This window comes from Marmota monax, unplaced genomic scaffold (assembly GCF_021218885.2).
Source record: "Marmota monax isolate L192 unplaced genomic scaffold, Marmota_monax_Labrador192_F-V1.1 WCK01_AAM20220418_F8-fsc00021, whole genome shotgun sequence".
Taxonomy (NCBI): domain Eukaryota; kingdom Metazoa; phylum Chordata; class Mammalia; order Rodentia; family Sciuridae; genus Marmota; species Marmota monax.
The window spans coordinates 12,154,854-12,167,232 of NW_026695228.1; the positions used below are offsets into that span (position 1 = coordinate 12,154,854).

Consider the following 12,379-nt stretch of genomic DNA (forward strand, 5'->3'; position numbering starts at 1 on the left):
TGTTTTGACAACTGACAAAACTGGAAAACAGACGTGGGTTTTAGTTAGGGGTCAATGCTGAATTTTCTAACTTTGAGCATTGTATTGTGATTATGCCAGACAATGTCCTCGTTAGGAAACACATGTTGACAGGTTGCGAGGTAAAGAGACAAGATGCTTGCAACTCAATCTTAAGCATTTTAGAGAAAAAATGGAGAGAGAGAATGAAAGAGAGTAGCAAACAGAGGAGCAACAATATTGCTAACTTGTCAAGCTGGGGAAAGAGTAGGAGGAGTTCTTAATACTATTTCTTGCACCTTTTCAGTAAGTTTAAGATCAAAATTAAAAAGTTATAAAGAAAAACTAATTTGTTTGCTAATTTTTTTTCTTTCTCAAATAGCCCCTTTTTGTGAAATAAAAAGCATTTTTCTCTCCCCAATACTTTCCCCTTATGGCATAGGACTGAGGGTTGGAAAGTTCTGGTAAGAACACAAAATGAAAACTTAGCAATCTGCTGAACTTAAGCTGAGGGTGACTCCTTGCAGATCTTCAGTCATTCTTATTAGTCATGAAAAGTCTTCCGAGGTTCATCTAGAATAAGGAGTTGCTCAGCTGGCCAGGGAGTTACGATGCCCCTGACTAAGCCAATGTCAAAGTTTGCTATTAACCCAAAACATTCTGCACACATCCTGCCAACTACACTGTAGTAGTAGCAACTTTTCAAATTAAGAGAAATTAGTGAATATGACAGAATGATAAGATTTTAAAATTTGTCATCAACTTCAAATGTTTCTATGTGTAATTTTTTTTAATGGACTTCTTGCTTGAAATAGCATTGCTTATTGAAGGAGTATTAGGCACCTCTCCAAGTACCCCTACTTTGCCCCTAGTCAGAGGGAGAAGGATGGTAGAGCTTAGCTGTTCATCTGGCTTTACCAAATTACTGTCCTCCTTGCTGGGAAGAGGTGTTTCAACAGGGACACTCGTCACCTTTCACCTGGAACCTTACCCCTATCTCTGTTCCATCAAATTTGGAAACATTGATGAGACCCATGAGAATACCCAGTGTTTCCCAATCTACTGCATTCTTCAGTGGGATGTCTTCCAATAGTTTTATCTTTTATCTACATGCTATACACAATAGCATATTACTCAGCATTAAAAGAGAATCAAATCATGGCATTTATAGGTAAATGGTTGGAGTTGGAGAACATAATGCTAACTGAAGTTTGTCAATCCCCAAAACCAAATGCTGAATGTTTTCTCTGATATAAGGATGCTGATTCATAAGAGGGGGGGATGGGAGGATTAGATGGACTCTAGATTGGGCAAAGAGATAAAGGGGAGGGAGGTGGAGGGAGGGGCCATGGGGGTAGGAAATACAGTGGAATGAGATGGACATCATTACCCTAAGTACATGTATAAAGACACGAATGGTGTAACTCTGCTTTGTGTACAACCAGAGATATGAAAAATTGTGCTGTATATGAAAAAATTGTGCTGTAATATTAATTGTAATTCATTCTGCTGTCATATGTAACAAATTTTTTAAAAAATAAAGAAATAGCCAGTGGCATTAAAGGTTGGGAAGGTGAGCATAGAAAGTATCATGGATGAGAGGTGGGGCACAAGGAAGGCTGAAATTACACTGGACAAAAAACATTGAGTTACAAGTACTATGAGGAGGCAATGATAACAAGAAAATAATTTGGAGAGGCACACAGGAAAACCAAATCCTCAATAGTCCCCTTCCCCAACCCACCTCCACCTGCATCGGTCACAGACATAGGAAACTTACAATCACAATGATGAAATCGAGCCAGCACCAGGCACTAGTGAAATACTTCCCAAATCCAAAGGCCACCCATTTCAGACCCATCTCAAAGATGAAAATATATGTGAAAACATGGTCAGTATAATTTAGTATTTCTTGGACGTGTGGCCGCTTGTCAAGGTGAACATCTTCAAATACCTGAAATAATAAAGCACATCCAGCCATGGGCCAAGCTGAATATTTGCAAAACACTCCTTGCTTACTTTTTGTTTTTCTTGCTATTGTGAATAAAAGCGAGCACATCTCCTGGTGATGCAGTTTTGCCCAAAAGAAAATAAGGTTGATTTTTTTTCCCCAATGGAATCAAATCCCTGAGTACATGAAAATGGAAAATGCCATTTCTATACTTCTGTTGCCCTCTGGGTCCCATGGTCTCTCTTCACTAGTCCCCAGAATAGAAAACATCTTCCTAGTGGATCACCACACCATTTCCTGGACTTCCTAATCTTTTCAGGGCTTGCCAAGTGTACCTTTTCAACTTTTCCAGAAACACCCGATGGCACAGACCATCTCTTTCATCTTCCTAGTCCTCTCAGTGGCTTTATGCAGTGTCTCTGCATTGCTGATGGCATTGAGTCCAAATGCTCTAAGCCCACACTTGAGACCCAGGTCTGAAGTCTGTCATTTCCTCCAACAAGCAGCCTTATCCATTTACCCAATTTTCCCTGCAAATTATACCATTTTCTATATGTGCCATGACACACTAAATTTGAGCAGCTCTGGACTTGAATTCCCAATATAAATCACTTCAAATATTAAACATTCACTAAGTGTGATCATGAAAACGAGATATATTGGTTTTCAGAGAGACCCTGTTTTCATGCTACATCCAAACATTTCCCTCACCTGAAGTATGTGTGTGATTCTGATATAATTAGGATATCACCTGTCCTTTTGGCCTACACATAGTGAGAATGAAAGAAAGGAGAGAAGGGAGCCTAGCATTAAACCTGCCCAAGATATAGAAAAATGCTCAGGCAGGTGAGAACTTAATCCTGCTATTGGGCATGAAGGCAAGCCTATAGCACCGGGGAAAAAAAGAATGCGAAAGGGTAAAACAGCCTCTCTTCCTGCTACCAAACGGGTTTTTGACTAGAGAAACCTTCCATCTCTTCCTTGCCCTGCCAACCCCATCTCAGCCTTGAGATCTGAGCTTAGCTGTCATTTCCTACAGGAAACTGTCCTATTCTTACAAGCCTGGGGTAGGTACCAATCCCTACCTGTCCCACTTCACCCACTGCTTATGATCTGGCCTATAATGGAGCCATCTATCTTCCTTACTGCTCTCCAAGCTTCTGAAGGTCAGGGATTTGTCTGCTTGCCTCTTGAGGACAGACAAATCTGATTAGTGTTATAGGTTCATTTTCTCTCTCATTTTGGAAGCTTAGCATCAAACTGGTAAGCAAGTCTGAATTAGCACAGCTCAGTTATAACTAGCCCATTTCATGATCCAGGAGGCTCTCATTATTTTATAGATGCCCAAACCAGAACTTTTCAGATTTTAACAAGCCCAGATCACCTGGAGAACTCCTTACAAGGTAAGTTCTGATTCAGGAGGTTAAAAGAGGGCCAAGACAGCATTTCTAAGCTTCCAGGTGATGCTGATGCTGCTGGCTCATACACCACATGCATTGGCAATAGATTAAGTTCTTCATATTTCAATTTTTTTTTACAAATATTACAATGAAATGGGCTGGGTCTATCTCCTGGCACTCTCTGCTTTGTATATTCAGTATTGCTCTGCCCAGATGCCTGCATTGCCTCCTGAAGGCAGATGAGAACTGGGATTGTGTATCTCTGCTAGGTCTCTGATTATACAATGTCTCTCCACAATGCCTATATAAGTGTGTCTCTAGGGCCTTCTGACAAGCATTTTTGGCTTGAGGATTTCCCTCTGCCTAGTCTACCCACATTTACAGACTCAGGAAGGGTCCCATCAGTGCAGCTCTCCCAGCTGCCACTGAATATCCCAAGTACTATTTGTAGAATAAAACCAAAGAAACCCCAACATTGGAATAAGTGTAGATCGCCAATGGACATGTAATCACCAAGAGACTACAGATAATCCTAGACCATGGACGAGCAATATAAATCAATCAAGGGAGTTCAATGGGTGGTTCTAGAAACATTTGGGTGTTTTTGTTTGTTTGTTTTTGTCTAAAATGAATTTACATTGCAGTAAGTAGTTAAATGGGGATATATGTTGGTCACAGTCCCTGATGAGCTTTGGTATATTCTCATTTCTTTTCACGTAGAGATCGCATGGATATAAAGCATTAGCTAGAAGGCATGGGATGCGGGAACAAGATATTTCCTTTTCTTTTCTAATTGCTAGATAATGTGAAATGATCTGTCACTCTAAATCAAGAAGGGGGACCCAGAACTTTGTTCACTTAGTCTGGCAAATTGTAAAAGTTCCCTATGGTGGCCATTTAAAGGGAAGACACAAGATAGAAGGGGAAGGAATGAGAGAGGAAGAAGGAGGTGGGGGGTAAGTGATAAGAGAGATTCCCAGGGAGGAGCTGGAGAGGGTACAAAAGGACCAGAAGGTGTGAAGAGAGGAGGAAAAGGAAATGATGACTCTATGTCTTTGGAGGCAAGTGGAGTTAGTGTTATTTCAAGCCACACAGGGATTCTTACCATGCTTGGTCTAGAAGGATCATAAACATAAAGCAGTGTCTCCTGGTCCCCTCCTTTTAGAAAGCAGAACTATGATCCTCAGGAAAAGAGAGGATGGGAGAATTGCTATCTGGAGTAGGAAATGTGTAGATACAACAGAAGTAGAAATTCTCCAAAAAAGGTGGTGGTAGTTGGGAGTAAATAGACAGGTCTGGACTCATGTTAAGGTGCTGGTTTGGGTTCATTTTTTCCCCACAGATAAAAGCATTTTTGGCTTGAGGATTTCCCAGGCGTAGGATAAACTCTAAAAAGTACATCAGTGAAGATCCCCTCTCTGCCTGGTCTACCCACATTTACAGACTCAGAAAGGGTCCCGTCAGTGCAGCTCTCCCAGCTGCCCTGAAATGCAATGTCAACATGAGACCATGATAATTTACCAGCGTCCCACTGCTCAGCAGAATCACAAAGATAATAAAGCTCTCAAACCAGCTGTGTTTCACTATTTGGTAGCAGGTTTTCCGCAGGTTCCACCAAATGACCCAGGGAGACCTTCTCCTGTCCTTCCTACAGCAGGGAAAGAAGCAATGCAGACCTGAAAGGGATCAGAAGAAGCACTAGCATTAGGAGCTCTAGTAAATTGCATTAACAGCTCCGAATAGTCACTCCTCCCTCTATTGGCATCTCTTGCCTTGTGGCCTGACAAGGCAGACAGAGTCTCTTTCCAATCCCCTGAGTGGACTCAGCCATGGCCAAGAGCATGGAGTGCACTTCATGGTGTGCCAGTGCTGAGCCTGGGCTGGGTATGTTTCCACTTTCCCTCTTGCACCATAAGGAAGGCATGTTCAGGCTAACCCATTGGTTCTGGAAGGAGGATGATAGACGTGTGGAGTAGAGAGCCATGACCCAGTTGAGCTAAAGCTAGATTAGCGGATTTCCAGACAACATCACGATTCACATGGAAAGCCATAAGACATTGCACAGATACCCAGTCTAGATCAACCGAATCGTGCAGGTACATGTTTATTATTGTGTGCTTCTGAGGCTTTGTGGGTTGTTTATTATGAAATAATATATTTGGCACTCATGTACAGATTGTGTCCAAAGAAATGAGGTAAGGATAGCCAAAGGCTTTGTGAACCCACCCAAGCCATACGTGAAAGAACTGGATCAATTATCAAGATGTCTACAAAGAGCTGAACATTTGTCCCAACACACATAAACCTTTAGCATGGATCACACTGTGCTTCTCTCCTAGTCTCTCCTTCTTCTTCTCCCAGTTCTGATGATCCTAACTTCATGGTGACTCCAACATTCCACTCCTTTCCTCATCATCTTCCCAAGCCACTATGAGGTCTCCCTACTCTGCCCATTTCCTCCCCCTATCTTTCAGAACATCAGTAAGTTAATTTTCCTAAAAGACTTATTTCTTCCCATCTTTTATCCCACTCCTCTGTCCTTCTAGCATCTGCCTTTCTTCTCCATCTCCACTGTTGCCATCCGGCACCTTCTTCAATGACCAGGCCAAATGAAAATTGAGAGAACTATAGTCTCTTGAAAATCCCCAGCCTGGCCCCTGTGAAGTTTGGGGGCTGTCAAACAATGCAGAAGAGAAATCAGAAACCCCTTCTTGGTGTTCCTTCTAGAGACCCAGTTTAATCCCAAATGGATGGAGAAATTTGTAATTTTTAGATTCATTTATCAATTTGTTATCACTTGTTTATTGATTGATCCATACTTGTCAGATCCATTATCTGGGCCATATTCTGTTTCTCGTACTAGGTATACAAATATATAATTACATCGACTCATTTCATACAACAATCCTTGGCAGTCGGTGCCATTGTTATCTCCATTTTATGAATGAGGCATAGACAGGTTAACTACATTGAACAAGTCATGTGGCTAGTAAGGGGAGGGGCTAGAATTTGAGTTTAGGAAGTCTGGATCCTGAGATGAAGGTAATAACCAAAATAGCCAAGTTCTTCTCTTGGTTTTCAACCTCAAATATATTCTGATAATGGATGTCCAGGGACTATATAATGTGGTAGACGTGTTGACCAGTGGACATTCTAGGGAAGTTTTCTAGAGTGTTTGTCCTTCTTGTTGGGCTGTGTGAGTGGAGCCCAAATAAATCAAGAATTTCCTAAAATCCCCTCTGCGTGGACCCCATAATAGCCTCAAGAATCTCTGGATGCCTTGTCTTTCCTTTTGTCCCTACGAAAAAGGAAGACAACTACCAAAACCACAGAGCTACAAAGATCAGAAATACCATTCAAAGACTTTTTGAACTGTATGAAAAATATGGCCACTTACCTTTAGGTAAACATCTCTCTGGTTGCTTTTGTTGGGGAACAATTCTATACAAATATCCAAAGGCTTCCTGCAGATCTATAGTGCTACATTCTGATGGGATACTGATGGCATCAGACTTCTGTGCATCAGAAAAAGGAAAGGGGGAGTCATTTATCAAGACCCTGTTTCCCCAGGGTAGTATCTAATTCTTCATTATTGATTTGCTAGGGAAGAAACCAATGAGGTGAGGGCTTTTAGATCTGAAAGGTGTCGAGTTAGGTCCTTTCCTAAGTGCTCTGATCAGCCTGACTTCAGGAGAGAATTCACTAACTACTCTCCATGGCTGAGGAACAGCAAGGCATATGATGACTCGGGAAGAGTCTTTTTGTAGGGAGGAAAATGTCTTCCCTGAAGGTTGCCTAATCCCAGTTAGGAACTAGGTAATGAGAAGACCATTCTGCTGAGACTCTAACTTTAATCTGTCTCAATTTGTGAAACAGTAGACCCAGACCAGTGGTTCTTGTTCATGTTGCCCTGTAAGAGACATTTTGACAATGTCTGCAGACATTTTTAATCATCCAAACAGAGGTGGGGGATGTTACTGGGGCATCTAGTGAATAGAAGTCAAGGATCCTGCTAAACATCCTACAGTTTACAGAAAAATCTCATAATAAAGAATTGTCCTGCCCTAAATGTCATAGTAGCAAAGTTGAAAAATGTTCTACTTAAAACTCAATTCTGGCGATTCTTTCTGCATTAGATATTTTTCCATAATGGCTCTTGTGGAGGTGTGTGGATGAGTCACATGTTCCTTCTGACAATTCCCAAAGAAAATTACCTTTCTGGGATTTTGCACGGCCAAATAAACCTCTTCCTCAGGAAACACTTCAATTTCCACACTTTGATCTGCTGGGATGGCAGGCTTCTCCTGGTGAAGGTCATAGGCCTGTCACAGAGGAGCCCAGAGTAAAATTAATATTTTTTTCTGGACATTTTGATTGAGATTAAAAAAAAAAGTTTGAATTCTACTTAGCTTTTTGAGTGTCATGAGAATAGTCTGTGACATTACTCTCTTTTAAAGAACTGCCCCTGGAAGAACTCAATGTGAAATAATTCTGGGAAACCTACTAGATAAAACAGAAAATTGAAACCTAACTTCAAAGTTACATTAATCAAAATAGTTACATAATCAAAATACCCACCAAAAAATTCAGAGGTGAAATGTAAATGGGGATTTAATATATTTTTAAATGTGTCCTTTAAATTTAATAGCTAACTAATAAATTATTTAATTTATAATAATAAGTTATTATAAATGGTACAGATATTCATTGCCATTATATAGTAAAAATAAAATCTATAATTATGTGATAGTCTGATATAAAAAGAGATGAGCAAAACTACTGAGAAGAAAAATTTAGAAAATAATATTTTTTTATCTTCTGGGGGCAGAGAGGGTTTCCATAGCGAAACAGGAAGCAAAATGCATAAAGAAAACTGCAGCAATACAGAACTACATATAAATAAATTTGGTTCAATAATCTGGGAGTATATCTGAAAAGGATGCATGAAGTCACAGCTTAGGCAAGAATTTCATCCTATTGAAGGGTTTCTGCAAATATGACCATGATTTAAGACTATATCTACCCTTTGATCATTTGTGATAACACATATAAATATGTATACACATGTATGCATGTCCTCAAATATACATACATACATACCTACACACAAAAAAAGGAGTAAACACACTTACAGAGCAGACACTAAACAGAAATATAAAGTCGTAGCAACAGGTACTGGTACCTAAAAATGCTTCATGTAAGAAAAGGAAACAGAGCTCTATCTGAGGTCAAAACTGTGGGGTGAAACTATTGGGATGAAGTTCTTGCAATTAAGGAAGAAGGCGAAAAAACAATAACAACAACAACAATAAAAACCTGTGTCAAATGCTCCTAGTTACAATAATAGAAAGCTGTTCACCTAAGAGAAAAAAGGAAGTACAACCTAAGAAATAAGACCTGGTCAAAAGTACCCCCTGGTTCAGTGACCAGATCTGCAATATGCTTACTGTCACTATTAGAAAAAAATCCCAGGTTGGTAATAAGAGAGATGGTTCTGAAATGGATGGGAGACAATCATAGAACTTCAGCTGTAAGAGAGAGTGACAGATTCTTTCAATAAACATGAACTTTCAAACTAATGTTCCAAAATATATAACAAAATCAATAGCCTTCCCCCAAAATAAAAACTGAGGCGAATGTACTTGAGAAAATATGAAAGCAATGTAATAAATTAAGAGAACCATTAAAATTAGTAAGTTTAGCATTTAATTTTTAATAAAAAAACATACAGCCAGGTACCATGGCACACACCTGTAATACCAGTAGCTCGGGAGGCTGAGGCAGGAGGATCCAGAGTTCAAAGCCAGCCTCAGCAACAGTGGGGCATTAAGCAACTCAGTGAGACCCTGTCTCTAAATAAAATACAAAATAGGGCTGGGATGTAGCTCAATGGTTGAATGTCCCTGAATTCAATCCCCCGTATCGCCCCCTGCTCCGGGGAGCGGGGGAAGAAAGAAAGAAAAAGAAAAAAAAATACATAGAGTTTCACACCCTTGATGACACATGAGGATCTCTGTGAACCTCTTCTCCAGGGAATAATTGTAAATGGTGAAAACTTCAGAATTTTTGAAGTCTCTGGAAATTGTCCTGAGAGCATACACCACAAGACAAAACACTCATTTAAGAAAACATACTAAAATTCAGTAAGGACAGCAGAAGTCTACAGCATTGGAGCCAAGAGGTACTTTCTCCTTCCAGACTCCCAACCCAAGTGAGGCAGGTATAGCCAAGATTATAAGGTTCCTTGACCCTCAGCTCCTAATCAAGGGATACAATACCTAATCAGGAGTTAAGGTCACCAGTACTTCTCATCTCCTCTTTCAGTTGAAGAGTTTACTAAATTCCTGGTGAGTGTGGCCAAAAAGTGAGCTCCCTTTTTCCGTTCAGTGCCCCCCCACACACAGGACAGAGACTTGACTGTTGAAGGAGCAGCCTGAGAATACTGGGACCCTGATCATTCTCACTTCATCTTGCCTGGCCAGCAGAGGCTTTGGAGGTCTACTGAAAAAAGAAAACTGACCAGAAGAAAAGCTATTGCCCCTGTTAAGTACTTAGAATAGTGACTCCAAGATTTTTCCTAAGGTGTGAGGGGATCCATAAGAAAAAAGAACTCCAGAGCAATCCACCAATAAAAAACAAACAAACAAAACAAAACAAAAAATGACTTTTATTTGAGAGAAAGTTCAGGCCTATGGGCATTCTTGAAAACAATAGAGAAATGGAGATTCTGTACTAAGCAAATATGAAGAGGCTAGTAGCTTTTCTTGATTAAAGGCAATAAATTAGGTCATCATATTAACCACAGAGAACTGTGGAGAAAACATCCAAGAAGAATCTTTGGGGGTAAAATAAAATTCAAAAGAGTATCCTTAAATGCTATCTCTTCTTGCATTTAAGTGGATTACAATGTTGAGCAATGCATGCCGGATGGCATCATTAAAGATAATAGAGTAATTATGCAAAAATCAGTTGAGCTTAAAATCCAGATGTGATATCAAATGAGGCTGATGACTTGACAGAGATCATAGAAGTAGAGCATCAAAGAGAGCCCTGCTAAAACAATTGTCATCTTAGACTGACTGTGTACATTCTGGGTTGTTCTCTCTGAGGAGTGATGCCAAAAACTTTGCAGTGTGTGTGTGTGTGTGTGTGTGTGTGTGTGTAGAGTTGTGGTTTGGGAAGGGAATGACCTTCACTATACTAGTTTAGCCAAGGCATCAAATAAGTAAAGCACAGAGAAGAGAAGGGAAACTTTGTTATAGAGTTGCTATAACATGTTAATTAAAATGTCCAATTTTAAGCAAAAATTTTAAAAATGCAAAAACCAGGAAAATGTGACCCATACATAGGAAAAAGGCAGGTAACAAAAGTTGCATAGAAAAGGGCAAAAAGTTAACAAAGAACGCAAGACAGCCATTAAAAATATGTTTAAAGAATTAAAATAAGTCATCCATAAAGAAATAGAAGATGCCATGATGACAATTATAATTCAATACATAATATCAATAAACATGAATTAAATTTTTAAAAGGAACCAAACAAATTTTGGAATTGAAAAGCACAATAACTAAAATGAAAAATGTATTAGAAGGACCAAAACTACACTTGAATTAGTAGAAGAAAGAACCAGTGAACTTAAAAGATGTCAATAAAGATATGCAATCCAAAGAACACAGAGAAAAAAAGAAGATAAATTAATAAAAAATAGAACTCCTATATCTCAGGAAATTATAGCAAGAATTGATAAATGGGATTACGCCAAATTAAAAAGCTTCAGCACCACAAAGGAAACAAGTGAAGAGACAACATACAAAAATGCAAGAAAAATCTTTGCCAGCTACTCTTCCAACAGAGGATTAATGACCACAAAATATAAATAACTCAAAAAAATGCTGGGTGCAGTGGCATATGCCTATAATCTCAGTGGCTTGAGGATCACAAGCACAAAATCAACCTCAGCAACTTAGTGAGGCCCTAAGTAACTTAGCAAAACCCTGTCTCCAAATAAAAAATAAAAAGGGCTGAGGATGTGGCTCAGTGGTTAAGCACCCCTGGCTTCAATCCCCAGTACCAAAACTCAAATCCAAACAAAACCCAAACTCCAAAATAATCCAATTAATAAATGGGCAAATGAAGTGAACAGATGCTTCTCAAAAGAAGTAGTACAAGGGGCTAATTACTATATGAAAAAAAATTCGACATCTTTAGTCATCAGGGAAATGAAATCAAAACTACATTAAGGGCTGAAGCTGTAGCTCAGTGGTAGAGCAGTTGCCTCAAATGTGTGAGGCACTGGGTTCCATTCTCAGCACCACATAAAAATAAATAAATAAAGCTATATTAAAAAAAAACTACATTGAGATTTCATCTCATCCCAAGCAGAATGGTACTCATCAAGGTTACAAATAACAAATGTTAGAAGAGGATACAGGGGGGGAAATCTTCTATTTTGTTGGTGAGATGTAAATTAATGGAGATGCTATGGAAATAATTATTGAAGTTCCCCAAAAATTCTAAAAGTGGAACTACCATATGATTCAGCTACACCATTCCTCAGTATATATTTGAAGGAATCAAAGTCATCATACTGTTGAGATACCTTTATAGCCATGTTTATCTTGGCTATTGTGAATAGCCAAGTTATGGAATCTGGGATTAGTGCCCTTATTTTTAAAAGGTCCACAGGAGCTTGTTTGCACCCTGGTGCCTATGGGTCACCAATGAGAGGGCACAGTAAGAAGGTGCCATTTATGAATCAGGACACTGACCCTCAACAGACCTGAATCTCCTGGCCCCTCAAAGTTGGATTTCCCAGCCTCCAGAACTGTGAGAAATCAATGTCTGTTGTTCAGAAGCCCCCTAGTCTGTGACACTTTGTTACAGCAGCTGAATAGACCAAGGCCCACCAAAAGCCCTCATCTCCCACTACTTCTGTACAAGCCTGGTCCCTTGGAAGACCATGTTTGGTCCCATAACTGTCTCTTTTATCATTATTATTTACTTCACTTTCCACCCTTTCTTCCCTCACTTT

At 39.5% G+C, this 12,379-nt stretch overlaps 1 protein-coding gene across 1 annotated transcript in view; it reads right to left on the reverse strand.

Moving 5' to 3' along the window:
* Scn11a (sodium voltage-gated channel alpha subunit 11) overlaps window positions 1–12,379 on the reverse strand; it is an 85,376-nt gene that overhangs the window by 21,761 nt on the left and 51,236 nt on the right. The window contains exons 16-19 of the mRNA XM_046436944.1: window positions 7,563–7,670; window positions 6,746–6,863; window positions 4,870–5,024; window positions 1,778–1,951 (exon numbers count right to left, since the gene is read on the reverse strand). Coding sequence (XP_046292900.1) covers window positions 1,778–1,951; window positions 4,870–5,024; window positions 6,746–6,863; window positions 7,563–7,670 — 555 coding nt within the window. The remainder of the gene's footprint in view (window positions 1–1,777; window positions 1,952–4,869; window positions 5,025–6,745; window positions 6,864–7,562; window positions 7,671–12,379) is intronic.